At 54.5% G+C, this 27,783-nt stretch overlaps 1 protein-coding gene across 2 annotated transcripts in view; it reads right to left on the reverse strand.

Moving 5' to 3' along the window:
* Positions 1-27,783, reverse strand: part of FBLN2 (fibulin 2) — an 88,736-nt gene that overhangs the window by 50,217 nt on the left and 10,736 nt on the right. For both annotated transcript variants that reach the window (XM_043588236.1, XM_043588235.1), the window contains exon 2: positions 9,503-10,843. In XM_043588236.1, coding sequence (XP_043444171.1) covers positions 9,503-10,784 — 1,282 coding nt within the window. In that variant the 5' untranslated portion in view covers positions 10,785-10,843. The remainder of the gene's footprint in view (positions 1-9,502; positions 10,844-27,783) is intronic.

Below are 27,783 nucleotides of genomic sequence, written 5' to 3' on the forward strand. Positions count from 1 at the left end.
TAAAGTCATTTGGGACTAAGTGAAATGAGGTACATGGGGCACCCAGGGCACCCAGGTAGATTCACTGCACTGAAAGCCCCAATTCTCCTCCCTTCCTTTATGCACACCCTGCGCAACGTGACCTCACAGCCCTTGAACCTGGGCTGGCCTCATGACCAGCTGGCAACAAAACGTGGCAAATGAAACAGGTCTGCTAGTTCTGAACCTAGGCCCAAGAATCCTTGCCTGCTTCTGGTCTTTCACCCGGAGCCCTGTTTCCGGGGCGAGAACAAGCCAGGGTTAACCCGCTTGAAGGGGACAGAGTGCAGAGAGCGGAGACGCGACACCCAGGCGGAGGCCGTCCCAGACCAGCCAGTCCCCACGGAGCTGCCAGCCGACCACAGACACTCACAAGCGTGAGCCCAGCTGACATCAGCCACTCCTGGCAGCCCCGTGGACTTGGGAGCAAAAATGAACGTTGATTGTGCGGTTGGTCGCCCCTCACACTACTATGGCGATAGATCGTTCATACCGCAACCAAGGTATGTCCCCAGAAGGAAGGGCTGGCGCTGGTGTGCTGAGAGGGGCAGAAAGAGCAGCTGGCACCCCCACACGGGGTTGGCCAGACTTGCCGAGGAGCCCTAGGCCAAGGCGGGAGGGGTGGGGGAGCACAAAACCCACATGTACACTAAATCCACCCCACCCTACATGCCATCTTCCACCTCCCAGGCTGGCCAAGTTGAGAACATTTTAGAGCACTTGCTTCATTTTCTCCTTAGTGCCTTGCACCATCTAACACAGATCTTCCATACTCCTGTGACTGTGTGTCCCCCTCCAAGCCCGCCACGGAGTGGGAGCTCTGTGAGGGGGATGGGAGGTCCACCCATATTCTGATCACTGTGCTGTGTCCCCAGCACCCGAAGCCATGCAGGAGGCACTCGGTAACTATTTGTGGAATAAAGAAACAGGAAAACACATTCTCCTGTATTACAGGTATGAGCAAAACACGGCACCCTTTTCAAAGGAGGTTGAGCTGACATCTACCAAGGTTGTTAAGTACGCATCCTGTGTTTTCTAAACAGGAGCACACGGGAGCCAGCACCTCCCAAAAGGGGTGTGTGCAAGCAGTCACGAAAAGACTGGCTCGAGCAGTTACAGGGCAATACTCTTCCTAATGGTCAGACTTGAAACAGCCCCAACACCCCTTGACAGGACAATGAACAATGGGACTGTGGTCCACACATACAGCGGAGCACCCCTCAGCAATCAGAAGGACCAGCTAGAGCACACGTAACCCGGGGAACCCCGGAAAGGCTGTGTTGAGCCAACAGGAGCCAGACGCAACAGAAAACAGACTATATGGTCCCATTTATAAAAGTCTGAGAGCAGAAAATTCACGTCTGCTGTTAGAAGTCAGGGCGGCGGGTCCCCGGGACGTGCACTGAGGGGGTGACCTGGCTTGTCGCATGATGCTTTATGATCTGAGTGCCTGTCACATGGATGTGTTCATTTGTGAAGACATATTAATGCGCTGTGTGCTTCTGATAGGTTCTATTGATTATACTTCAATAATGTTACAAAAAATATCTAAAATATGTAAAGAAATGCACAATGACCCAGCGCTCCACACCATGGCATAGCATAAAGATATTCACTAGAGCATTGCCTTTTTTTTTTTTTTGACAGAGAGAGAGAGAGAGAGAGAGAGAGAGAGAGGGACAGACAGAGAATCCCAAGCAGGCTCCACACCATCAGCACAGAGCCCGACTTGGGGTTCCATCTCATGAACCGTGAGATCATGACCTGAGCCAAAATCAAGAGTCAGATACCTAAGCGACAGAGCCACCCGGGGAACTGCTAGAGCGTTGCTTTTCAATGGCAAAAGGCTGGAAACAAGCTGAACATCCGTCAGGAGGGACTGGAAAGTGAAGCTGGAACACTGGCTGGTAAGGGAACTCTCCACATACTGACAAGGAAGAACTCCAAGATGTGTTGTTAATGGCAAAAAAGCACAGGGCAGAACGGTGCGCATGATATGTTAGTGTTTGCATACTGACCAGTGGTTCTCAAGTGTGGTCCCAGGCCCTGGAGGGCTCCCAAGGCCTTCCCAGGGATCCCTGAGGCAGCATTATTTTCATAACAACACTACATCACTTGCCTTCTTCATGCTCTTTGTCCCACGAGTATACAGCAGAGCTTTCCAGAGACAACATGACATTGTGGTGACGCCATCGCTTCAGTGGCTAATGGAATATGTGCTGTGTGTTCTGTGTTTTCTAGAATTTTCTAAAGTGAGCTCATGAAAAGATGGTCAACATCATCAGGCATCAGAAACACTGCAAATCAAAACTGCAGGTACCATTCCCAGCGGGTGGGATGACTGTACTCAAAAGGACAGACAATAACAAGTGTTGGCGAGGATGCGGAGAAGTTGGAACCCTCACGCATTGTTGGCGGGAATGTAAAATGGTGGGGCTGCCGTGGAGAGCGGTCTGGCGGTTCATTTGATGAGTAAACATGCCGTCACCACATGACCCAGCAATTCTACCGAGAGAACCAGAAGCAGCTGTCCGCATAAAAGTACGTACGTAGGCATCAATAGCAGCAGTGTGCCCCTAATAGCTGAGAGGTGGAAACACAATGTCTGTCAGGGGATGCATGGATGAAAAACACACTAATCCACACCACGGAATGTTATTCAGTCACAAAAAGGAACAAAGTACAATGCTTGCTGCAATACGGATGAACCTTGAAAGAATTACGCTAAGTGACAGAAAACAGTCCCCCGAAGACCACATATTGTATGATTCTGCATCCAGGAATGTCCAGAATATGCGAATCCACAGACGGAAAGTAGCTTGGTGGTTGCGGGGGGCTGAGAGAAGGAGGAAACGAGAAGGGGCTGCTACTGGGTGTGGGGTTTCTTTTGGGAGTGATGAAAATGTTCTAAAAGTGGAGTCTGATGATGTCTGCACAACTCTGATAAAAACTACTGAATTGTACACTCTTAAAGAGGGGACTTTATGGTGCATGATTATATCTCAATAAAGCTGTTCTGAAACAAAGAAGGAAGGAAGGAAGGAAGGAAGGAAGGAAGGAAGGAAGGAAGGAAAGAAAGAAAGAAAGAAAGATGGAAAGAAGGAAGGAAGGAGGGAAGGAAGGAAGGAAGGAGGGAAGGAAGGAAGGAATAAAGAAAAAGGAAAGGAGAAAGGGAGGGAGGGAGAGAGGGAGGGAGGGAGGAAGGAAGGAAAGAAAGAAAGGAAAGGAGAGAGGGATGGAGGGAGGGAGGGAGGAAGGAAGGAAGGGAGGAAGGGAGGGAGGGAAGGAAGGAACATAGTTTTAAAAATTAAAACAAAGAAACCCACTACAGGCCTAGCCTTGGCCTGTGACCCTAACTATGGGGACTGGCCATGAAATGCACCCATTTCCTCCAAGTGCTATATGCTGTGGGACAGGCAAATACAGGGAGGGCCCAGCTAAGGCCACTCAGACCCACTGTGTCTCCAGGTGCCCCGTGGGAGCCAGGAACCCACCCACCCCCCACACTGGGAGACTGCAGCCCCCTGCCCAGCTCTACCGACACCTCCAGAAAAGCCCCCATCCCCTCTCAGGATGCCAGTTTCTCTTCCATGAAACAGAATGGCCGCACAGACCACGGGAAGAAAGTCTCTGCTCTCACAGGTGCCCCCAGCACAGGACCCGACCCCACTGCCAACCAGGGCCAGGCTGGGGGTGGAACCGGGCAGCGCTGGTCCAGCCAAGCACAGAGCATGCACCCAGTCTGCAGGGCGGGCAGCCCCCTCCCAGCTCCCCCGACAGCCCGCCTGGGGCACACAGGCCTGGTGTGCCCACAGCTGCCAATGTTCAAGGAAAGCCCGAAAGCTGAAATTTACATGAAACCTTCCCATTTCAACCTATTCCCAACAAAATTCCACTGCTTACACAAGTGCTCTGCAGAAAGAAGGTAACGGGCAGACCGAGGGGAGGGGCGTGCGCCATTTTGACAGCACAGCAGGGAGACGCGTGGGCAACACCGGCCCACGTCCTCACTCCACGCAGGCCTTGCTCATAACGCCTTCGTCCTCACCACAGCCTCGGGCCCGTGCAACCGTGCCATTCTGTCAACAAGGAAAGTGTGGCTCAGAGGGGGTGACGTCCCAGATGTCCCAGACCCCAGGTCACACAAGTCAGTGGTGGGCTTCAGACAGGACTGATGGTGGACGTGCAGGGTCTGGGGGGGGGGGGGGGGGGGCGGGACCCTTGTCTGCCCATCCTGTCGCTCGCGGTAGGCCCCACACGGCCCTAGCAGTCAGATACCCCATTTCAAGGCCCTGTGGTTTGGAGTGAGGACAGGAAGGGCTGGCCGGGCCCTCTTGTGAGCTCTCCCGGCCGGGCTCTGCTGCTGAGTAGGGTCACAGCCCCCACAGGGCGACTCCGTCCCCAGCCTGCTCCAGGAGCCTGGAGCTCTTGCAGGAGGTAATTCTGTTGCATGTGACCTGGGCTCAGGGGTCAGAATCCCAACCAGGTTCCCTCAGGCCCCACACAAATTTAAATCTCCCGCAGGCCAAGACGAGAAGAGAAGGGAGGGTCTGTGAGTATCCTCTGGGGAACAGGAAGAGTCTAGGCAAGTCCCTTTCCTAGAGTCACGGCCTGGTGATTCTGGGCAGGAGGTAGGAGGGGGCAACTGGAAACCCACAGACATAGGGAAGGCCCAGTGATTGTCCTGTGTCCCTCCTTCCAGCACCCAGAGGGAGTGCTGCACTGCACAAATAAGATCATACCACCTCCTGCCTTACACCTTCAATGGCTCCCCACTGCTCTTGGGACAAAGACCCAAATCTTCATCCTGAGGATCAACACCATCACGGTCCCCTACCCCTCCCCAGCTTCATCCCAGCCACACAGTCTCCTTTCCATCGATTTCACTCCCTCCAGCTACAGGGCCTTTGCACGTGCTGCATCCTCGGCTTGAAGCACTCTCTTCTCTCTGCTTGCCACCTACTGGCCACTCAACAAGCCCTTGTGCTCAAATATTACTTCCCCCAGGAAGCCTTCCCTGATCCCCAGGAGAAGTCAGATCCCCGAGACAGACTCACAGAGCACACCCGCCTCCTTCCTCAGCCCTAGTCATGGCTCAGAATGTCACTGGGTCATCTCCCCCACTAACCCGTAAGCTCCCCAGGAGCAAGGATAGTGCTGGGTTTTGTTCTACACTGTCCATTCAGCATCTGCCACAGCCCATGGACACACCAGGCGCTCAGAAATGACCGGGATGAAGACAAGAAGAAACGCAAGGGAACCCTGGATCCAACATTCCCTGCATGTGTGTCCGCAGACAAGCTGCCTGATGCCTCTGCTGTGACCTAAGGGGGCGGCAGTGAGTATTAAAGGGGTTAATTATCACAGAGTTCTCACGACGGTGCGGGCACAAGTCACAAACACTACAAGGGGTGTGCAATTAATACAGTTATTTGAGTTTACAGTTTCTCTGTTAACCGGAATGTCAAAGCATCCAAGGATGCCTGCCCTGCAGAATCTGGTTACATGAGGGTCCTGAGTAAGGGGCCCCTTTCCTGCCACGTGGTCTGGGGGCCCACAGGGGTTTGGCTGGAGCCTTTTCCCAGGAGGGGGAAACTCCGACTTCCTGAGGGCCACCCTGCCCCTTGGGGCCCAGAAGGGCAGTGGGGAGAAGTCCCTGGCTCCCTCCATCATGCCAGCCCAGTGGCAGAAGGGGAAGGCACTCTCACAAAGCCCCCTGAGTGACAACAGACATCAGACCCCTTCTCCCCGGCCCAGAGAGCCGGGCATGTGGCTTCCATTAGACCACATCTGGACATGCTCAGAGGCAGCCGGGATCCCTGGCACGGCTCCGCCTCAAAGACGAGACCCCCACCCCAGCAGGGCCTGGGGCAATGGCTGGAAACCTCCTTCTCCTGGCCCCAGGGCTGCCATGGCAACATGGCTGGGGGTCATTTCCGGCCCCACGGCCTGCCTCTCAGCCAGCCCCACTGGTGAGCAGGGCAAAGCTACCTCCCCAGCTTCTCCCCACTGAAGGCCCCTCCATCACTTGGGATGCCCCAGTCCTTTCTCCCCACAGCAGCAGCCAGGGGCCTCTAACATCCCCACTTCCCAAAGGATGCTCAGTCGGGCACCTGACCCTCACCCATGAGCTGTGTGTCCTCAGTTGCGGCCACGAAGAAATCTGTGTGTGTGCTTATCCATTTAATACCCATCTCCGCCATCAGACCTCGGAAGGGAAGAGGCTGTGCCAGCCTTGTTCGCTGGCACACCCCTGGCACAGACAGCGGGCTCCAAAAACATCTGTAGATTGGAGAAGAGAGGGGGAAGAAGCACGGCTAACAGTTTTAACTACTCAGCAAGCGCTGAGCTCCATGCTGAGCACTGGGCACGCATCAGCTCCCTGAAACCTCAAGACATCCCCGTGAAGCAGGGACTTTCCTGCTTACAGATAGAGAAAACGAGACCGGAAACGGCGAGCCGCCTGCCTAAGTTGTACAGGTAGTGGAGCAGAGTGCATGGATTGGTGGGTGACGGTGGGAACACCGGGTGAGACGAGGAGGAAAGACGGGGAGGCAGGCTGGTCCTTGTTTATCTGGCCAGGGCCAAGCTCCCCCAGCTCCCAGCGTCCCACACCTTCCTTTTCTTGCACACCAAAAAGTGCAGCCGCCTGTCCATGCCCTGATGACTCTCTCTGGGCTTTCCATGTGCCAGGCCCTCTGCCAGGACAGCCCTCAGATGGGATAAGGGACACCCAATCAGGGGCCCCTGCCCCCAAGCAGCCCTCCTAAAAGGCCACACCCCAAAATCCATCTGAGAAAGCTCAGGGCAGAGAAAAAAAAAAAAAAAAAAAAAAAAAACTAGGGCTCCTCAGAACAAAGAAAGTCTCCAAGATTCCAAAGGCCCAGAACCACAGAGAGGCCTCTGGAGCAAGAGGCAGGGGTGGGGGCGGAGGCTACAACCCAAACACACTGCATGTACCATGCTCCAGCCAGGCCTGCAAGCTCTCCCCGGCTACACATGTACTTCATTACAGCCCCCACCCCACCCCACCCCACACAGGCTCCCCACATCCTGCAGGCTCAGGGCTGAGTGAGGAGGAGCCCCCCTGAAGCCCACTGCTGGGTCTGGCCCACCAACTCCCCCTGTGGGACCTGGAGCCACTCCTCTCTGACCCGCACGAGCTCCGCGCTCAAGAAGAGCCCACCTCCCCGGCGTGTGGGAAGGATCCAGCCACGGCAACGGGGCCTGGCACCCGGGAGGTGCTCGGCAAGGGTAAGTTCTGCGCCCCACTCGCCATGACCGGGCTGGAAGGAGAGCCATCTGGCTGGGGAGACTGACTGCAGGTGACGGGAAGCCTGCGGCGTCACCCCCTCGCCGCAGAGGCACAAGCTGTGCACAGTCTATGTCCGACCAGAGCCGCAGGACTTGAGAGCTGTGGGCAGCAGGGTGGGCGTCCGGGAATGCTGCAGAAATCCCAGATCCCTCTCCTCTCTCTCTCTCCCTCTCCCTCTCGCTCAAGAGGAAGAGAGACAGGGGGAGAGCGAGAGGGAGGCCCCCTCGTGCCCCCCGCTCCAAGAAACCTTCCCAGACACCACCCAGGCAGGCATTCCTCCCTCACAGCCCCCAGCCTACGGACATGGGCCATAGCGGTCCATTTCTGCCTCCCCAGGGCCCACCAGGGCCTGTTCACAGTGGATGCCTCAAGAAGGCTTATAAGGAACATTTACACAGAACACAATAGGGATTGAACGAGACGCAGACTCTCAGCTATGGGGAGGGATCTCTAGACCCTCGGAGGTGAGCCAGGGAGCCAGGGAGGGGTGGTGGTGAGGGGATCAGACAAGGCATAAAGATTCAGGGAAAAGCTTCCTGGAGGAGGTGCTGCCTGAGCTGGCTGGGAACAGTGTGAGCAAATGGGTGGAAGAGAGGGAATGTGTCAGTATAAGGTGCTTGTGGGATGGAAGGGGAGCTAGGGTGAGAGAGGGTGACAGGGGGTGGCCAGAAAGCCCCCACCCATTCCCTTTCATTCACCTTATGTTTACAGAGCACCAACTGTGTTGCAGGCCCTGCTGGAGGCCCTCAGGCATAGCAGAGGAGATGACAGATGCGGTCCCTTCATTCGTGGTACTAACATTCCACTAGGGGAGACAACATTAAAGAAACTATATACTATAATGCCAGGTATTTCTAGGAGAAATTCAAGCAGGGTAAGAGAAAGGTGGGGTGCTCTTTTAATTGGTCAGAGAAGGCCTCTCTGGGGAGGTGACCTTGAAAAAGAGCTTATAAGAAGGAAGGAATGAGCCAGATGGACACCTGGGAGAACATTTCAAGAGGGGGGAGCAAGTGCAAAGGCCCTGGGGCTAGAAGTTACCTGACAGGGGGTAGGAAGCCAGTGCAGAGTGGGTGAGGGGGAGAGACCCATAGGGGCTGAGTGTTTAAGCCCCAGCCACAAATTCATATGTTAAAACCCTAATGGGGATGGTATATGGAGATGGATCCCTGGGGACATAATTAGGCCATGAGGGTAGAGCCCTCAGGATGGGATTAGTGCCTTTCTAAGAGATGCAAGAAAACGCATCTTCTCTCGTGTATCTCAGGTGAGATATACCCTCATTGGCCAGGCAAGGACATAACGAGCAGACAGCCAGCTGCAAACCGGGAAGCAGGCTCTCACCAGACACCAGGTCTGCCGGCACCTTGATCTCGGCCTTCCCAGCCTCCAGAACCGTGAGAAACAAATACTTGTTGTTTAAGCCCCCTAGTCTGTAGCATTTCTGTTAAGAGCAGCCAGAAGAGACCAAGACAAGGGTAACGGAGAGGTGGTCCAGGAGGTCACACTCCAGACTGTGCCGAGCCTGTGGCCCGAGAGTGAGTTCTAGCTTCTACTCTGAGTAGGTGGGAGCTAGAGCAGAGTGCTGAGCAGAGCAGGGACGAGAATGACAGGTGTGTAGACAGGACCCCTGGCCGAAAGGGATGGCGACCTGGTACCGGGTTCTCACAAGGGGCCCCAAGAGGCCACATCCCTTCTGCTGCCACCGCGGGACAGAGAACACAGCCCTGCCCAGAGGCTACTGTCAGGGAGGATGTGAGCAATTAGCTGTGTCTGCAAAACTCCCCACTTCCTGCCAGGGCACCTGTGGACCCCACTGGGCACCGCCTGTCCCTGAGCTAGAACCCTCCTCAGGGAGCCTCCAGCCCTGATAAGGTATGCCTAAGAAGCCCTCAAGCACAGCCCTAGAGGCAGCCCAACGCCTACCGCAATGGGGACCTCACCCCTACCTACCCACCCCACCCCCAGGAGCAAAGCCAGGGAGAAAGCTCCATCATGTTAGAGTCCCCGGCCCCGTAGTGTGGGGGCTGGGCTGGCTGCCTCTAGCCTGGCCCCACAGACTCAGCTTCCCCTGCCCCAGGCAAATGTGCAGGGACCTGGGGCACTGAAGGGGCCCTAAGGCTGCCCATCCCTGGGCTGAGTGCTCCTGGAGGAACTAGAAGAGAGTCTTACCTTCAGGGTTACCTCTGGGGACAGAATGGACAGAGTTGGGATCCGTGTCCTCCTCTGGCCGAGAATGGAGCAGCACCGGCGGCTGCCTGGGTGCTTCCTGGGTAGGTGGGACCCAGGCTGCCTCACGAGGAGATGTCGTCAGGATGGTGTGGGTACTGGGCTTCGTCGTGCCCTCGGGAGAGCTCGGTGTGGACTGTGTCGGGGGGACGCTGGCCGTGCTTGACACCGGAATGGGCCCGGCTCCCTCTTGCCCGGCCCCGCGGGGAGTGACCTGGGCTTCCGGGATGAGGTTCTCTTCAGGCCCTGCCCTAGCCTCTGCCTTGTCCTCCTGGGCAGGGAGACCAGGCCCAGCTGGGCCTTCAGTGGGCCGGCCATCCAGCTCCCCGGGGCCACCTGCGGCTGGCTGCTCCCTGAAGGTCAGCTCCTCTGTCTGCCCATGCCCTGCCCCGTGGCTGTCCTCCGTCACTCTCCTGGCTTTGGCTTGCACGGGGGCCGGGGGACCCAGGGCAGCAGCCGCTGTGGGCCTAGGGAGGGCAGCCGGCCAGGGGGTGGCCTGGATGGCGGAGGACGGCTGACTGCCACCTCCCAGAGCGGCTGGGCCCCCTGGGCCCGCCTGGAGCTCTCCCGCCAGGGCTGCTGCAGCTTCCGCCTCGGCCACCTCCTGGTCATAGCTGTAGGGGTCCTCGTAGTGCCTCTCGGGGTCACCCTCCTCAGCATCCGAGAAGTTCCCGGTGGCAGCGGCACCTCCATGGCAACCGGGGAGCTGGTAGCAGATGAGCTCACCCCCGCTGTCGGGACAGTGGCAGGCCCGGCAGGGAGTGAGGTGGACCGTGTGGCCAGCAGCATACTTGCGACCGCCGTGGATGCAGCCCACCTGGCCGCACTGCGGGCAACTGTCGGCCACCAGCACGGCCTCGATGCAGTTGGGGGGCAGCTCCGGGCACAGCATGAACTGGCAGCTGATCTTGCCACCACCAGGCGGACAGGTACACTCGGTGCTGCCGAAGTCCACGAAGTAGGACTGGCCGGCAGGCACCCGGCCACGCACAAAGCCCCCCTGCAGGCAGTCGTAGTACTGGTAGCCTTCACAGGCACAGCCCCGCTGCACACAGGTAGCACAGCAGGCGCCCGGCTCCAGGGCCTCCTCGATGCAGTTCTCCAGCGGCGGGCACTCGACACCCGTGCAGTCCTGCCTCGGGGCCGCCGTGCCGGCACTCGGGCCCAGGGCCAGGGCCACGGCCAGGGCCAGCCAAGCTCCTGCGGGCTCCCAGAGCAGCGCCATGGTCCCACAGCCAGTCCAGATGCCACCTCAGGATGAACTGCGTCCTCTCCTGCGAGGCCCTGGGGGGAGCAGAAGGAACACCCGTCAGCACACAGGTGGACGGAGCCTCGGCCACCTTCACGCAGGCATGTGCGCCCCTGGAACACGGCACACCCACGCACACGCTCCCGGTCGCAACTGCTCAGACACACAGACGGGGGCATCCACAGTCACTCAGGCGCCACAGGTGCTGACGTCCTGTCACCAACACGGCCCCAACTCAGGGCCGCTGACCACCCCCGCCCTCACCTGCCTTTTGATATATGCCTCCTGAGAGGGAGCCTCCTGCCCACAGTCACATACACACACACACACACACACACACACACACACACACGACCACCCAAAAGATTTCTGTTCTGCAGCCATCCACCCAGCGGCTCGGGCTGCCAGCCAGAGGATGTGGTCAGACAGACGCTGAGCAGGAACAAGCCCCCCCCCCCCAGCCAGCCGAGCCACCCCACCCCGACTGTAGCCCTCAGACCCCAGGGCTCAGGAACACCCCCCAACAGACCTCCTTGGACTACAAGCTTAGCCACAGAAGAGGTTCCTGCCAATGTCCTCAGCTGCCTCAGCAAATGTCACCACCATTCCCAGAATTATCCCCGAAAATTCTGTCCTTCACACCACCCACCCCCACAAGACCTGTCCACTCGCCCCCAGAACAGCTCTCTACCCTCTGCCCTCTTCTCCTCATTTCCCTGGCCCTCCCCCACCTCCAGCCTCACCTCCCATCTGCCCTAGGATATGCCCGTCATGCTCCCCGCCCTCCACAACTCCACTCAGCCCTTTCTCTGCAAAGCCTTGTGACCTGAGAGCAGCTGACCCCAACACGCTGTGGCCCCAAGCCCTGTCGACGCTTCCCTGCTCCGGCAAGGGCAGATCTGCCATCCAGGTGGGAACCGCCCTGACCCTGCCCTCACTCCCAGACATGGGCTCCTTCTCCACCCACCGCAGCGACCTAAGCTATTGTTTGCAGTCACTTTGCTAAAACCGGCTGGCTTTCTAAAAACAGGAAGGGGAAGAAATACACAATAAAGTGACATCTCTAGTATTTTAAGTGTTTGTCATTGCAAACCTAAAAATATATAATAATAACTTCTTAGAAGTTTCTGATGGGAGGAGAGAGGAAGCAGAGAGCAGAGCCACCACTGTTTCTAGAAGACGCAGCCTCGTGCTGCCCGCCTCCTGGCTGCGCCCAGGCAGAGTGGGCGGGCGGGACTGGAGTTCAAGGGTCAGGGGGACAGTGACAGCAACTCAGCAGCACCCAGCACGGCAGGACAAGAAGGTCTGCCTCTGCTGACCAGTCAACCAGAACTGGTGCTGGGTTATGGCTTCATAAGACGGCTTCACGGCCGTTCTGCCCGTGCAGACACTCTGGTGTGGGGAGGCAGGTAATAAACCCACAGCAATTTGGCAGATTACTGAATGCCCGGCAGTAAGAAGCACAATGGAGAAATGAATGACAGAAAGCAAGGAAATGTGACAGGAAGTCACTGGGCTGTGGGAAAGCCTATTTTAACAGGGGTGGTCAGGCAAGGCTTTTCCAAGGAAGTGCCATTTCAGCTGAGGCATGAATCAAAGGAGACGGCCATGTGAATATCTCTGGAGGTAAAGGCATATCTGTATGTCAGCTGGCCAAATAGCAAGCGCAAAGGGCCCGAGGCAGGACCAGCAGGGGGGAGATGAGGAACAGCAGAGGGCCACCATAGCTCGGCAAATGAGCAAGGATGAGTGTGGGAACAACAGTCAGATCAAGCAGTGCTTCTGGAAGCCTTGGATTGGAGTCTGGAACCACGTGATGGGACTCTTTACTTAAAGGAATTCACCTGGCTGCTGTGTTGAGAACAGGGGAGCTAGACAGGAGCAGGGAGACCAGGGAGAGGGCATGAGATAGCCAGGGTGGCAAGGGAGGGGAAGCAGGAGAGGATGATGGAAAGGGGAATTACTGAGAAGGTAGAACTGACAAGATTTGCTGATGGACTGGATGGGGTGTGACAGGAGAGGAGTCTGGGACGAGCCAAGGTTTTGGTCTGAGCCCCTGGAAGGATGGAGCTGTGGCTTCCTGAGGCAGAGAAAGCTGTCAAACGAGGGCATGGTGGGGGGCGGGGGGGATGCAGCCCAGTTTGAGCCATGCCAAGTTTGAGAAGCCCAAGGAAAGCCCAAAAGATGGCAAAGACACGGACAGACATCCCCACCCCCGACCCGAGCTGAGAAGCCATCTCAGAAGGCGGGTGGCTCCGTAACGTGCGACTAGGAATGGGCCATGGGAAGACCCGGGGCCTGTGATCCCCACTGACCAGGGGGATGGCCCTCTACCTGAAGATGGTGGGGCACAAAGGCCCCAAAGCGGCCCTTGAGTCCACTGTCAACAGTGTCATTTAAGGAAGGAAATCTTCGCAGACCAAGACTAAAACCCTCTTCCCACCTCTACCCCAATCACACAAACAACACATCCCCCAGGGGCAAACATTCCCACCACCGGCTGGCAGGCTTCTCCCAGACCTTCTCCCAGAGGAACTTTGGTCCCAGCCAGCCCTGCCACACTCCACCCACCCCACCTCACTTTCTCCCACGAGCTGGTCCCCTAGTTCCTCTCGGCCCCCTGGGTGCCCTGGCCCTTGATCCCCCCAAGCATCACATTCTGCCCACACCTAGGTGATTCCAGATCTTGGGTTCGCCCATCACTCCCACCCCAGGCCCAGGGGAACCATAAAGAACATCAGGCCCTGACTTTGTGTTCTCATTTGCTGTGCAACCCTGAGCAAGTCCCTCGCCCTCTCTGAGCCATTTGTATATAGTGAAGAGGCTCCATCACACCTCAAGTCACAGCAGGGGGCCCACAGGTGCTGGTTAGCAGAAAGTGTGTTTTGTTTGTCCCACCCAGAGGGTTTTCGGTTTTAAATTAGTTATACCAGCATTTACAAATTAGAAATGTTCATGTGAAAATTCAGGTGGGAAGGGAAGGGAAGGGGCGGGGAGGGAAGGGACGGGGGGGAAAAAAGGAAATCCAGGTTTCTGACTCTTCCTGAAAACCACCAAGCCCTGGCCACCCTCAGATGTCACACAGGGTATGGGCTCCTATAGTCTCCGTGGCCTCATCACTCACATACATGTGGTTGGGTGTGCTTGAATTCAAGGTCCCCCAAGGTCTGCCCCTAAACTGGAAACCTCACGGTCATTCTATGATCTCCAGCTGAGAGAATGGAAGCCTGGGGCCCTCTACACGCTGCTCAGAGCCTCCTGGTGCCGTCTGAAGGTTGCGTGCCCACCTTTGAGAAGGGTCCACAGGTGAAAAGCTTTCCTCCGTTCAAGGATGGACTAAGCTGCTAGGGGAAGGGGTGAGCTCCCTGTCCCTGGAGATAGGCAAGCAGGGCTGGAAACACACAGGTGAGAAGTAGGAGGCCACAATCTCCACAACTGCTGGTTCTCAGATTCAAACATGTCCCTCCTGGAGACTCCAGCTGCTGTTTTCCCACGGCCCCCACAGCAAGTGGCCCCCTTAATGTCTGGCTTCTGCCGACACCCCCTCCCTCCAATCTAAAAAGAAGAGCCACAAGAGGAGGGGCTGAGAAAGGGAGCCTGACCTCCCTGCAGGGGGGAGCCCCAGCAGCCAGACTGTGGTCACAAACAAAGAGCCTAGAGCCAGGCTGCCCAGTGCCTGCAGGCTGGGTCACACACTCCCAAGGTGGGAACTGATTAAGGGCCAGGGAAATGCAAAGCAAAACTCTCACAGATCAGACTGGCAAAGCTGGCAAGTGTTTGCACATTAGTAACAAGAAAATTGTTATTATTATAATGCTAGTTGGCCTAAGTGACCACTGGAGCAGACACCCTGGAGAGTGACCTACATGCCATCAGGCCCGCATGGGCACGCACTGCGGGCTTGCAGAGTTCTGCCGCCAGCAAACTATCCAAAGAAATCTGCAGCAGGTCCACAGGCCCACGGTCGTCACCGGGTATTCATCCCGTGGTCGGTGGGGATACCACAGCAGGTGCGGGCCACTGTGCCAGTTACCTGTCCCTAGATCCACTCCCCTACCCTTATCCACCCTGCTCTGCACTTGGGAGGCTGACCTCTTCAGACTGGAGGTTCCTGCATCCTTCAACAGCAGCCAGAGGGAAGGAGAGAGAGAGCGGGGAATCTATTCCCCATCTCCCTCCCTTCTTCCCTCCAGGGCAGGGGTTTGGTCACAACTCCAGTTGGATGACCCTGCTGGGTTCTGAGAGCTGCCTCTCCCCTACCCCTGCAGGCCCAGGGCTCCAAGGACTCCCCACCCACAGCCATGACTCTAAGAACTGCCCCAACCCTGCCCACACCTCTGCTCTAGGTCTCCTCATTAACCACTCCTCTGGTAAACCGTGTGAGCCCCACCCCCACCCCGTTTCCGGCTAGGACCCTGACAGACACACACCCACAAAGACGCTACAGAACCCTAAGTCAATGATTTGGTGTGCACAGAGCAACAAGGATGGACCTTAAAAACAGAACACTAAATGCAAAAGGTAAGAAAAAGCACAAGCCAGCCCGACACCGTTCATGCGGAGTAAAAATACACCCGCCCAAGGTAAAACACACCATTTGCAAAACGCAGGCAAACAGAAATGCACTGAGCAGAACTGGATGTCTGCCATAGTGGGGAAATGGAATGGCGTGGGGAGCAAAGATAATGGGAATAAACCAACCAATAAAATAAAAGCAGGACCCTGCAGAGACCAAGATAATAGTGTGTTATTATTGAGGAGTATAATTAACTTAACTATTAGTGCCTGAGGTCTAGCTGAATAAACAAAAAGAATCCCACGTCCTAACTGGGCCCCCTCTACAAGCAGGAACCCCACCAGCCTCAGGGAGGGTTCAGTGGGGGGTCCTTCCTGCACCCAGCTCCAGGGTGGGGCACGGTCCACAAAGCTTATCCCCTCTTCACTGTGACTGGTTGAGGGATGGGCCTGGGAATACCAGTGAGACTCAGAACCCCAAGTCCTCCCATAGGGCAATGGCAGTGGGGATGCAGGGCCGCCTGGATGAGGCCCGGCAGCTTCCACCTGGGTCTCTGAGGGCACTGGGCCACCAGGGAAGAGGTGTGACCACCCTGCCAGCGAGACCACATGAGCCCAAGATCCATCCCTCCTGGTCACAGCACTGGGCGTGTGAGTCCACTCTGGATGCTCCCCATCAGCCCAGAGGCCAGGTGAACACCACTAATGTCCCCAACTGATGCCATGTAGAGCTGAATAAAGGGCCAAGGCAGCCTGAATTCCTGAGCAAATTCCATGCTGCTGTTGTTGTTGCTTTCCTCCGCCAAGGGTCGGGGTCGCTGGTGATGCAGGGACAGGTAACCAGAACCACTGGGATCTAAGCAATGAAGAGCAGATGATCCAGAGGGGGGACACCCCACGGGACAAATGTCCCCCGCCTGTTTGGCACATAGGAAAAGCAGAGAGAGGAAACAGACCTGAGATAGAGCAGCCCAATTTGTGTGGGGTCCTGACCGGCCCCAGGTGTGAACTAACCACATGAGAAAGACATTTCAGCTACTTGAGGGGTTGCAAGAACAGAGTAAGGAGCAGCCCATCATTCTGTGAGCTGTGATGGCTGGCACACGCTGGCATTTTTTAAAGATGAATACTTCAGGGTGCCTGGGTGGCTCAGTCGGTTAAGCGGTCAGCTTCAGCCCAGGTCACGATCTCACGGTCCGTGGGTTCGAGCCCCGCGTCGGGCCCTGTGCTGACAGCTCAGAGCCTGGAGCCTGTTTCAGATTCTGTGTCTCCCTCTCTCTGACCCTCCCCCGTTCATGCTTTGTCTCTCTCTGTCTCAAAAATAAATAAACATTAAAAAAAAATTTAAAAAAAAGATGAATACTTCACCTTTTTTATTAATACTTAATTTGGTCATTGTGTCTGTAATATGCCCTAATATATTTCAGCATGAACAAAGGTCAAAAGCAAAATGGCAAAATGTTCACAACCGTGAGATCTAGGTGATGGGTGTCTGGTGTCCTTCAGGTCTCTTCTGTTTCCGTTTGCCACTCTCTACAACGAAGAGCCACAGTGGGTGTGTAGGGGGGACTGAAGGCCAGGAAGCCACCGACACTCACATCCAGGAGTGTGTCCCGCTCAGGGGGGGTGACTCTTTGACTCCCTGAACTGGAGATCCCAGAGCGGCCTCCAGGCAGGACCAGCGGGGGGGGGGGGGTCACAGTCACAGTCTGGGCTGCCACAGCTTCCGTCTTTGTTGATCAGACACCTGCTGTGGGTGGGGCCAGTAGGCATTCTGATGTAGCCTGGGTCAGGTTCTCACGGGTGGGGGTGGGTGCACACTCAGGAAGGATCCCTTCCCAGGGAGCATCCCCCAAGATAGGTGGCTAAGCACACTGTGTGGAGACATGCCCGCTCTCTCACCACCCCTCGCAGGGTTCCAGGGGCTGGCAGCATCAGGAAGGGAAGTCCCTGGCACAGCAGAGTCAGAGGTGCCCTGGGTGCTCGTCAAACCTCAGCTACCGTCCCTCGCTCTGTCTGCAAGCTCCTCTCTCTGCTGCCCTCACTGCTGCTGCTCCCAAACTCAAACGCACATCTCTGCAGCACCTCCTACAGCTCCCATCCACAGCAGGCCCAGATGAGAATGGTCTGGGCCGGCCAGGCCACCCTGGTGTCCCCCAGATGGCCCTGGGAGACACCGATTCATCGCCAGGGCCGTTATCAAAAGCGGGGTCTGGCTCTATGCAACGTCAAATCACAAGATAAGGAAATGCTTCCTTTCGCCCGTTCTCTGATCCTTCTGGTCTCGACAAGAGCAGGCTTGCCAAAGCCAGCAAATAAAAGCATGAGACATGCAGTCACAGTGGAACTTCAGATAAGCAACGCGTAATTGTTTAGCACAAGTATGTCCTGTCTATCTTATTCATCGTCTATCTGAAATTCCAATTTAACCGGGCATCCCACATTTTTACCAGGAAACCCCAGACAGAAAGAAAAGCCCAGGTTGGTGCTGGTATGGCTTCAAAACTTTTTAAATATTCACAGGGGGTTCTCTCTTTTTACACAAGAGACAGCTATATGAAAACAATGGGACTTTCAAGCACCTGGGGATGACAGAAGGGAAATAAACACACAAGACACTTGTAGACTCACCAGTTACAAACATGTGAGTCATCAGGACCACCTGGCCCTGCTCCTTCCAGAACCCCGGCCCACACAGCTGCCCCCTGCGCCCCCCCCGCCCCGCCCCCCGCAAGTCCAGCCAGAGAGGGTCACAAACCAGCCGTCTGCTCACCGTCCACGTTCGGGGGCCCGTGTGTGCTTTTGAAATAAGTTACTAATGTTATAACATTTCAGTGTCATTAATGTATAATGAACTTAATGATAACATTTAAAACCAGAACACTTTGGGGGAACCTGGGTGGCTCGGTTGGTTGAGCATCTGACTCTTGGTTTCAGCTCAGGTCACGATCTCACAGTCGTGAGATTGAGCCCCACGTCGGGCTCTACACTGAGCGTGGAGCCTGCTTGGGATTCTCTGTCTGTCTGTCTCTCTCAAAATAGATAGATAAACATTAAAAAAAAAGAAGAAGAAGAAGAAGACTTTGCACTGAAGCTAGACCCCCAACTTCTCCAGGAAAACCAGAAGGTAGGACCTGACAGCAGGGTGTCTCTGGTCCACGGCAGGTCCACAGTCATTCCCCGTTGGCATCAGTGGACTCCCTGGTTCCTCTCTATCCCCTCGGACCCTCCTGGGCCTCGGGCTTCTCTTGTCCACACCCAAAGGACGGAGGCCCAGAGGAGGTGGGAATTCCTTCTCCCTCCTGCCTGGGGTCACCTCCTGAAAGTCCTGGTCTCCTGGGTTAGGACCCACCTCTTCTCTAAGTGGTAGACAGTGGGGATTTTGCCCCTTGCAAGGATCCCCCTACTGTCCAGGTGGCGTAGGAGGCCACAGTATTTCAATCCTAGCAGATTCCGACAGCATCCCAGTCGTATAAGATACACAACCATGGCGAGGAATGTGGGAGTTACAAACTGTCTTTCACGGAGACCCCCAGAAGCAGAGCCTGACATGGGTTCTCATGCATGTGACTTAGTGGGGGACGACTCTTGGAAGAAAGGGAAGGGACAGAGGGGACAACACTGGGCAAAGATGTGCTACTGGCTGGAGTCTGGCACCAGCCTGATCCCTGGGGAGCCTTGTAGTGCGACTGGCACCCCAGGGCTCATCCCATTCAGGGACTTCAGACAGTGACTGGCCAAGGGCCACGGTGGGGCAAAGAGGGAAGGATAACTTGCCGGGCATGCAGTGGAAGGCAAGACCTGTGGGCCAAGGATGAGGATCTGGAGAAGGATGCAGGTGGGAGCCACTAGCAGCCAACACCTGGGGCAGCTGGGGGATGAGTGTGCCCCCAGGTGACAGGGACCAGACAGGGCACCAGCAATGGCCATAGCATCTCTCTCTCACACACACACACACACACACACACACACACACACACCAGGCAGAGGCAGATAAAATAGTACAGTCCTACAAAGTGTCCCAACACCTACCTTTAATTTATAATTCAGTCTGAGATCACCCCAAGCTCAGAAAGGTGAGAAATAATGTACGGAAACAGCATTTGCATACCCACGTTCATTGCAGAATTATTCACAACAGCCGAACGGGAGAAGCAGCCCAGGTGTCCATCAACCAATGAGTGGATAAATAAAATATAGTCTCTATATACAATGGAATACTATTTGGCCTTAAAAAGGAAGTTCTGACACAAGTCACAACACGGATGAACATTGCACTAAGTGAAATAAGCAGGCACGACGGGACAAATACTGTATGATCCCACTTATATGAGGTCCCTGGTGTCATCAAGCTCATAGAGATTTAAAGTAGAATGGTGGCTGTCAGGAGCTGGGGATGGGGGAGGTGGGGAACTGTCCAATGGGGACAGAGTTTCAGTTTGAGAGACACAAGTCCAGGAGATGTGATGTTTGCACAGCAGCGTGAATGTACTTAATGCCACCAAACTGCACAGTTAAAAATGGCTAAGATGGTCCATTTTATGGTATGTGTATTTTATTTTATTTTGTTTGTTTGTTTGTTTGTTATGGTATGTGTATTTTACTACAGTAAGAAACAAAAACGCACGCACTGTGGAGCCAGAAGTGAGTTATTAGAGAGCACAGAAAGACAAAGAAAGAAGGATTGCACTGAAGGCCCAACAGGAAACCAGGGCTGTTCCTGAGACCTCCCCTTGATAGTAAGCTTCCTGGCAGCCAAGGCCAGAAGGGAAATCAAAGGATGATCCAATGCTCCTTGTCTGATCAGAGGAAGTCATCTAGTTCATCGAGAAAAATAAACTTGTTCTTGGCACAAAATATTAGCGGGGATTTTAGCTGCTGGCTAGGTTCATATTCAACGATCACTTCCTCAGTGCCAACACAATGCCAAACCCTGGCCCCAGAGTTTCCAGGGAAGGTCAGATCACCAGTAAAAGGTGGCATGGGGGTTTGAACCCAGGTCTGTTCAGCTAAGGGAATACAGCCAGAGTCCTTTAGCTTGTAGATATTTATCACACACTTGCTACCTCCCAGCTCCTATTATAGGTACTGGGATGTGGCAGAAAACAAAACCAGCAAATGGGGCCAATGTCCTGGTGTAGGGAAAAGACAGGGAACAAATAAATAAGAAGATAATACGGGCATTGTTTAGAACAGGGACTGGGACCCTTCTTTGGCAAGAGTGGTCAGAGTAACCACATGTAAGAGGCTACATCTCAGCTGAGACTTGCCTGGCAAAAACGTGGTGGCCATGCAAAGATCTGGGAAATGGCATCTCAGCAGAGGTAACAGTATGTGCAAAGGCCTTGAGGCAGGAACCAGCCTGACACACTGTGGCTGATATGCAAGGAACAAAGAAGAGAGCAGGATATGGCGAGGTGAGCAGCAAGAGGAGAAAAGGTGGAGGAAGTGATGTGAAACTTAAAAAAAAAACAGAGAAGCTCTGAAGAGGAGGTCCACCAGTCCCCCAGGTGCAGTGCCCCCCAGAGAACTCAGCGAAGCATCTAGTGCATTTAGCAGACACTGTTCCAACAGGGTGGTGGGACCAGCACTGCGTCCAGCACACTGAGAATTCAAGAGGAAACTGCAGACATCCTTTTCAAGGAGCCTGAGGAAGATTCCAGTCTATAAGTTCCAAAACCAGGTAAAATCTGAACAACATCATACAGGGAATGCAAATATAGGAGGCAGAACTGAAAAGCCAAGCTAGAATGGTCACCATAAAAGTCTGGTGGGGGGGTACCTGGTCAGGGGAGGGAGACAGGCAAGGGCCAGAGGAGCTCCTGGGGGTGGGCGGGGGTCCTCTCGATTCACCCAGGTAGTGGTTACACGAGGGCTTGTTCAAAGGTACGCTGACTTTTATGTACTTTCTTTGTATGTGTGCTTTTTCACAAAAGAGTTTTTTTAAAGAAAAGAAAAAAGGGCCAATTATAGTAGCCCAGGAAAAGAAAACAAGAGCGAGAGAGGGTGTTGGCAGAGACATGGGAAGGGGGGGGGGTGTGAAAAACAGTCACAAATTACCAAAAGAAAAGTGATCACGTTTGGCTTCCGTCTTTGCAGTCTTATTTTCCTTCATTTCCTTGTGGGAGAAAGTCTTTGTAATTGCTGGCATCCTTTGCAAGAAGACAGGGCTGGCCGTGAGGAGAAGGGTTACAGGGCCAAGGGTTTGTCTGGGAGGTGGGAGTCTGGGAGAGCCCCAGCAGGAGTGTGCCAGCCAAGAGCCAGGCAAGGCTGAAGGCACAGGTCAGTGGCCTGAAATCCCCGAGGAGGCGGGAGGAGCTGGGGACAGCGTGCAGGGGGACACCGCATCTCTGAGCTGGGTGCAGAGTGCTGAGGAACATCAGGGCCCCGGGGGGGCCGTGGAGAGGGGCAGGGAGCCTTGTGTCCTCACATGCTCACTGGCCCTTGGGGATGGCCAAAGGGGTGAGCTCATGAAAACACTGTGAAAGATCATCCTTCAAATAGAACAGCCAGGGTAGTTTCCCCTCCCTACCCTCTCCTCCCTTTAAAAAAAAAAAAAAAGAAAGAAAAAAAAAGGAAATGAATAAAAAGCTCCTTACAGGCTGAGCGAGAGCTGACCCTGTGCATATAATCACTAATCTCATTACCAACATAAGCAGGTGAAAAATTACAAAGATGAATGTCCGTGACTTATAATCAACCTTTGAGGAAAGAAAATGTTGCTTTTGGCACCGGGAGGGAGCTGCTATTTTCCTTCCCCACAAGTCACAACTCTGGAAAGAGGAAATGCTCCCAGAGAGGAGCGATGAGAAATGGGCCTGCCCACAGCCACGGTGAGCTCACTGCTCTCCCCACCTGGCGTCCAACGCCCTCCACCCGGCCCCAGACGGATGGGCAGTGTCACACCCTTGACCTCTCCGGGAGATCCAGGCATCTTCCACCCAGCCCGCCCTGTCCCACCCTCAGGAGGCTTTTCGTCAGATCTCCTCACACCCCTGCTCAACATCCTGAATGGTTCCCTTGGAGAACCCAGGAAAAGCTATGCATAATACACCACCCTCCACCAATGAAAGGGAAAATGTGAGCAAAGCTTGGTAGTGGACAGGGGGTGGTTTCTGACCATCCCATTGTATATTTACCTGCCTTCCAAGAGCAGCCTGGGGGCTTCATTCTGGCATCCACACACCCCCCCCCCCCCCCGTCCCCCACTATCAGGGTTTCCTATTCCTGTCACGACATGCGGAATTCAGACCCGGACACCAGGCCAGCACGAGCCCAAGAGACCCAATACAGGTGAGATTTGGGGCAAGTGGTCTCTCTCTTTCCCACTGGACTGGACATGAAGTGATTTAATGTCCAGGATCCCTGAAGCCATCTCATCCTCAGGTGGAGGATGGCACCAACACCCAAACAAGGAAAACCAAGAGGTGGGGAAAACAGAAACAGTGATAGCTGTCGAGAACCTGGACCCAGCCACGCCTAATTGAAAAACTGACAGGAACCCAGCGTGTTAAGCTAACCGGGACCAGGTTTTCTGTCACTTGCAATTGAGAGTCTTAACAGAAAAACGGGCAAATACCAAAAACTTCTGTGTATCATTTTAGGCGTCTCACAGACCCCTGGTTGAAGACCCCTGACCCAGGAATAAAGTGAAAACCCCTAAGGGTGGCATTCAAAGTCCATCACCATCTAGCCCCACCTATCTTCCAAGCCCATTTCCCTCTGCTGTCTTCCATTCACCCAATTCTTGATAAACTGGAAATTCTGGTTCCCAACCCCTCATCTTTGCTTATATCGCTGTCCCAGACCAGGGTGCCCTCTGTTATGAATCTCTGAAGACTAAAATCCCAGCTCCTACTTTAAGGCTAAGCCTTGTAGATAGATGGACAAGTGGATGGCTGGGTGGGTAGGTGGGTGGATGGATGGATGGATGGATGGATGGATGGATGGATAGATGTGTGTGGGGGTGGGTAGATGGATGGGTGGATGGGTGGATGGGTGGGTGGATGGATGGATGGATGGATGGATGGGTGGGTCAATGGGTGGATGGATGGTGGGTGGTGAGTGGCTGATGAGTGGGTAGCAGGTGGAAGATGGATGGATGAGAAGGTGGATTAGTGGATGGGTAAGTGAAATGGTACGTAGATAGAGAGTTGATGAAGAGATGGATGGGTGAACAGACCGATGGTGGACAGATCATAGATACATGGGTGGGTGAATGGATGGCACACAGAGGACAGACGGAGGGGAAGGTGGGCTAATGGGTGGGTGTATCAGCGTGGGAATGAATGGCTGAGGCCCGACTCGATGACCAGGCAGGCAATGGATCAGTGGACAAGTGGAGGCATGAATGGTAGGTGGGTACACAGGTGGTCGGGCAGCAGACAGGTAAGTTCTCCTGATGCTCAATCAGTGCTCTTCCCAGACCCCCCAGAAAACCCTAGAACAAGGCCAAAGGCTCTCCTATAGGCCAGCATCTCAGACAATTCTTGGCCACGGTGAATAGCTCGGAAGCATAGGCCCCAGCGTCGCATTGGCCTACATTCACAGCCTAGCTGAGCAGATTCCCACTGTGTGACCACAGACCAGAAGCTGAGCCTCATTTTCCCCATCTGTTAAATGAGAAGCATCATGCTCTCCCTACAGGGTGCTGTGTGCTAAAATAAAGAATTATGTGCAGAGTCTAGCCCTAGGCATGGCATAGTCAGAGCTGACAATAATTTCCATCCCATTAAAATAAAATTGTTCCAGGGCCTAGAAAAAGAAAAGGGATGGCTTTCTCTCATTTTGTAAGACTAGGAAAATCCTGATACCAAAACCAGACGTGGATACTATAAGAAGAGAGAAGTATAGGCCAGTTTCACTTATGAATCTAGCTGCCAAGTCCTAAATAAAATACCAGAAAATTGAATCCAGCAGCATATTATGGGGATAATAATATATTGTGCCCAAACAGCGTTACCTCAGGAATGCAAGGGTAGTTCAATATTAAAAAATCAATGCAGTTCAATAAAAGAAAAATCCTAAAGGATCATCTCACTAGATGCTGGGGAAAAAAATTCAATAAAATTTGACATTTTGCGATTAAAAGCTCTGAGACTAGTCAGCTCCTTCTGGTAAAAAGGACCACCTGCCAGGCTCCTATGGAAATGGATTCACCCATCCCCCCCTCCCAGAAAATAAACTGGCCCTGGGGGAATTTAATGCTTTTCCCAAAGGAACACAGAGGTGGGATTTTAGGCACTGTGGCAGGCCAGTGGGAGAGAATACACGAGGATGTACACACACACACACACACACACACTCCACACGTGCTGGGCCATCCTCCCCTTCTCCAGCCCCAGGCAGTGGGTCACTGCTCCCCAAGGCTCCTGACCATTCCCTTCTCCTTACCTTTGCCCCCTCCCCTTGGCCCAGACCACGCTGTCTCTTCAACACCCCAGGGACTTGCTTCCTGCTCCCTGCCACATCCCTGGCCCCCCACCTTGTTCAGAGCTCCAACAGAGCCCATCCGGTCCTACATCACTTCTCTAGCCCCAGTGTAGACAGCCCTGCTGACATCACCACACGCTGTCCTGGACAGGCTCATTCTGCCATCAACCGCATTTCAGGGATCCTATCCCCCACCTAACCAGATGGAATGCCAAGACTGGAAGTTTCCTTACCCACACTTAGGAGCTGACATCTTACACTGATGTGTCCACCTGCTGGTCTCCCCAACTGGACTGTGATTCTGAGGCAGGAATCCTGCCCTCATGTTCAGCCTTGACCCAGGGTCTAGGCCACAGCAGGTGCTCAAAATGCTTTGGGTGGGTGGGTAGATTAATTAATTAGTGTGTATGGCCCCAGAAAAGGACTGACAGAAGACACAGGATGACTTATAAACGTGTTACCAACACTCATCCCAGAAGGGTCTTTTTTTTTTTTTAGTGTTTATTTATTTTAGAGAGAGAGGGAAAGAAGGAGTGGATGAGTCAGGGAGGGGCAGAGAGAGAGGGAGACACAGAATATGAAGCAGGCTGCAGGCACTGAGCTGTCAGCACAGAGCCCGACGCGGGGCTCGAACTCACGGACCGCGAGATCATGACCTGAGCTGAAGTCGGACACTCAACTCATTGAGCCACCCAGGCGCTCCGCCCCCACCCAAGAAGGGTTTTTGAAATTGGCAAAAACTTGCCTGAGGTCACCTGGAGAGTCACGGCCCAAGCTGGAAGCCCCACACCATAACCGCAGGTGCACACCCACCCTTTATACAGAAGCCCTTTTCTCATGTGTGCTCTTTGAGCCTCATGACTCCATGAAAGGCAGGGGTGGAGTGTAAAGGGACAGGCAGAAAGAGACGAGACAGAAAGGCAGACAGAGAGCAGCAAAGACCAAAAGCCAAGGAGACACACAGACAAGACACAGACAGACAGGAGGAAGAGATGATGGAGACAAGCAGGCAGGGCAGGCCCACAGCAGCCCCAGGCTCCCTTGGCTGCCGCGGCATCTCGAAGGAGGCACCAGCCGGGGAAACTCTGTGACTCCCTCCGGCCTCTGCTGTGCCCAACGCCCCTATTTATTCGCACGGCCCTGAAATTCAGGAATTTCTCAGGGCTGCCAGTGGGGCGGCAGTGTGCAGCAAATGGTGGGTTCTGGCCCAGGCTGCGGCATAACCGTTGGGCCCCCTGGTGCCATCAGCCGCCCCGCCACAGCACAGACAGACAGCAAGCAGGACCGAGCTCTGGACTCGCCCAGGCTTCTGGGCCACTCCAGTGTGTGACCCTCTGAGAAGCCATCTGCACACGGGCCCAATCAAAGCAGCCTCTCAGCAACACGGGCAGTGGGGGATGGGGGGTAGGGAAGGGACTCAAGGAGATGATGTAGAGACCCTAGCACTGTGCCTGGCAAACAACAGGCACTCAATACATGCTCAATATTTTCAAAAATTACTGTTCCCAGCTACTCTAAATCTGTCACACCTCCTCAAATCTGCCCGTTTCCTCGGTTCCCTCTGCCAGGCACATCCTTCTTCCTCTTAGCAAGCTCCTATTCATCCCATCCCCTCACCATCCCCTCCTCTGAGAAAGCTTTCCTCAGAGTTCACAGATGCTTCTTTTGACCCCCCTGCACTCTGTACGTGGAGTCCCTGAATCTTCACAGGGTTCACGGACAAGAAGGATGTGAACAAGAGGGTTAGACCAAACCCTCAGGGAGTAATGGACTCTGCCCACATCCTCACCATGGGGTAAGTGTGGTTGGGTTGGAGGCCAAGACCCCACAGCCCCCACCCCCTCTCTCAACTCCCTATTTAATGAAGGTCTAGCCCAGATGGGCCCCTCAAGTGAGATAGGAATGGGGAAAGAAAGTGTAGGCCATTTATACAGAGCAATCCAGTGATGCTGTGGGGATTCCCACCCTTTTCTCCTGGCAAGAGAACCCCAATTTCCCTCTGGGGAGCCATCCTCTCTCGGGCTACATGGACCACATGATCCCAGAGCTGCCAGGCCACCTGACTGCCACATGGCTAAGCCTGCCTGAGAATAACACAGCACGGAGGATGGAGACACAGTGCTAAGGGCATCTTTAGAGCCCCTGGATACAGCCAAGCCTGAAACTACACCCTGTACTTTTCATTCCATGACTTTTCTTTTTTAAGTTTATTTATTTTGGGAGACAGCGAGCATAATAAGCGTGGGAGAGGCGGAGAGAGAGAGAAAGAGAGAAAATCAGAAGCAGGCCCCACACTGTCAGCATGGAACCCAACCTGGAGCTCAATCTCATAAACTGTGAGATCACGACCTGAGCTGAAATCAAGAGTCAGACGCTTAACTGACTGAGCCACCCAGGTGTCCCCATTCCATGACTTTTTTGTTTATGTGATACTTTCTCTCACCTACAATCAAAATACTCCTGACACTTATGATGAGAAAGTCAGACTAGCAACCGTGTTGTCTGCTGCTGACATGACTCTAAGGATGTTTGTTTCTGGAATTAGTAAACTTGGTCCCTGCCATAGGCCCCTCTGGCACTGGCAGTCTGCTCCACTCAGGGCCGGTTCTCAGGGACCGTCTGGAGACAGCCCAGAGAGCCATGTCAATATCACGACCCCACCGCTGGCCACAGCCCATTGGCCAGGGGTGGAAGTTTTGCCCAAGCTAGGCCAATCAGGGCTCTTCCCCGGGACTCTGAACTGGAACTAAAGGAACACACGGACCATCCGGTGGAAAAGACTGTGAGCCAGGAGGCCTCCAAGCTGAGGGCAGGCACGTTTCAGTCAATTGGAGAGAACCAACCAGGCACACAGAGAAAAGCAGAGACAAAACGAAGTTGGGGTGTCAGGCAGGCTTGGCAGCATCGGGGTCCCTAGCTGCAGCCTTCTGGGGCCAACAGGTCCCTAGTCTTTCCTGACGATGCAGCGGAGCCCTCTGCTCCTCCTGAGAGGCCTCAAGCGAACTCCACATGGAGGAGAAATCCCTCA

Source organism: Prionailurus bengalensis, chromosome A2 (assembly GCF_016509475.1).
Source record: "Prionailurus bengalensis isolate Pbe53 chromosome A2, Fcat_Pben_1.1_paternal_pri, whole genome shotgun sequence".
Lineage (NCBI taxonomy): Eukaryota > Metazoa > Chordata > Mammalia > Carnivora > Felidae > Prionailurus > Prionailurus bengalensis.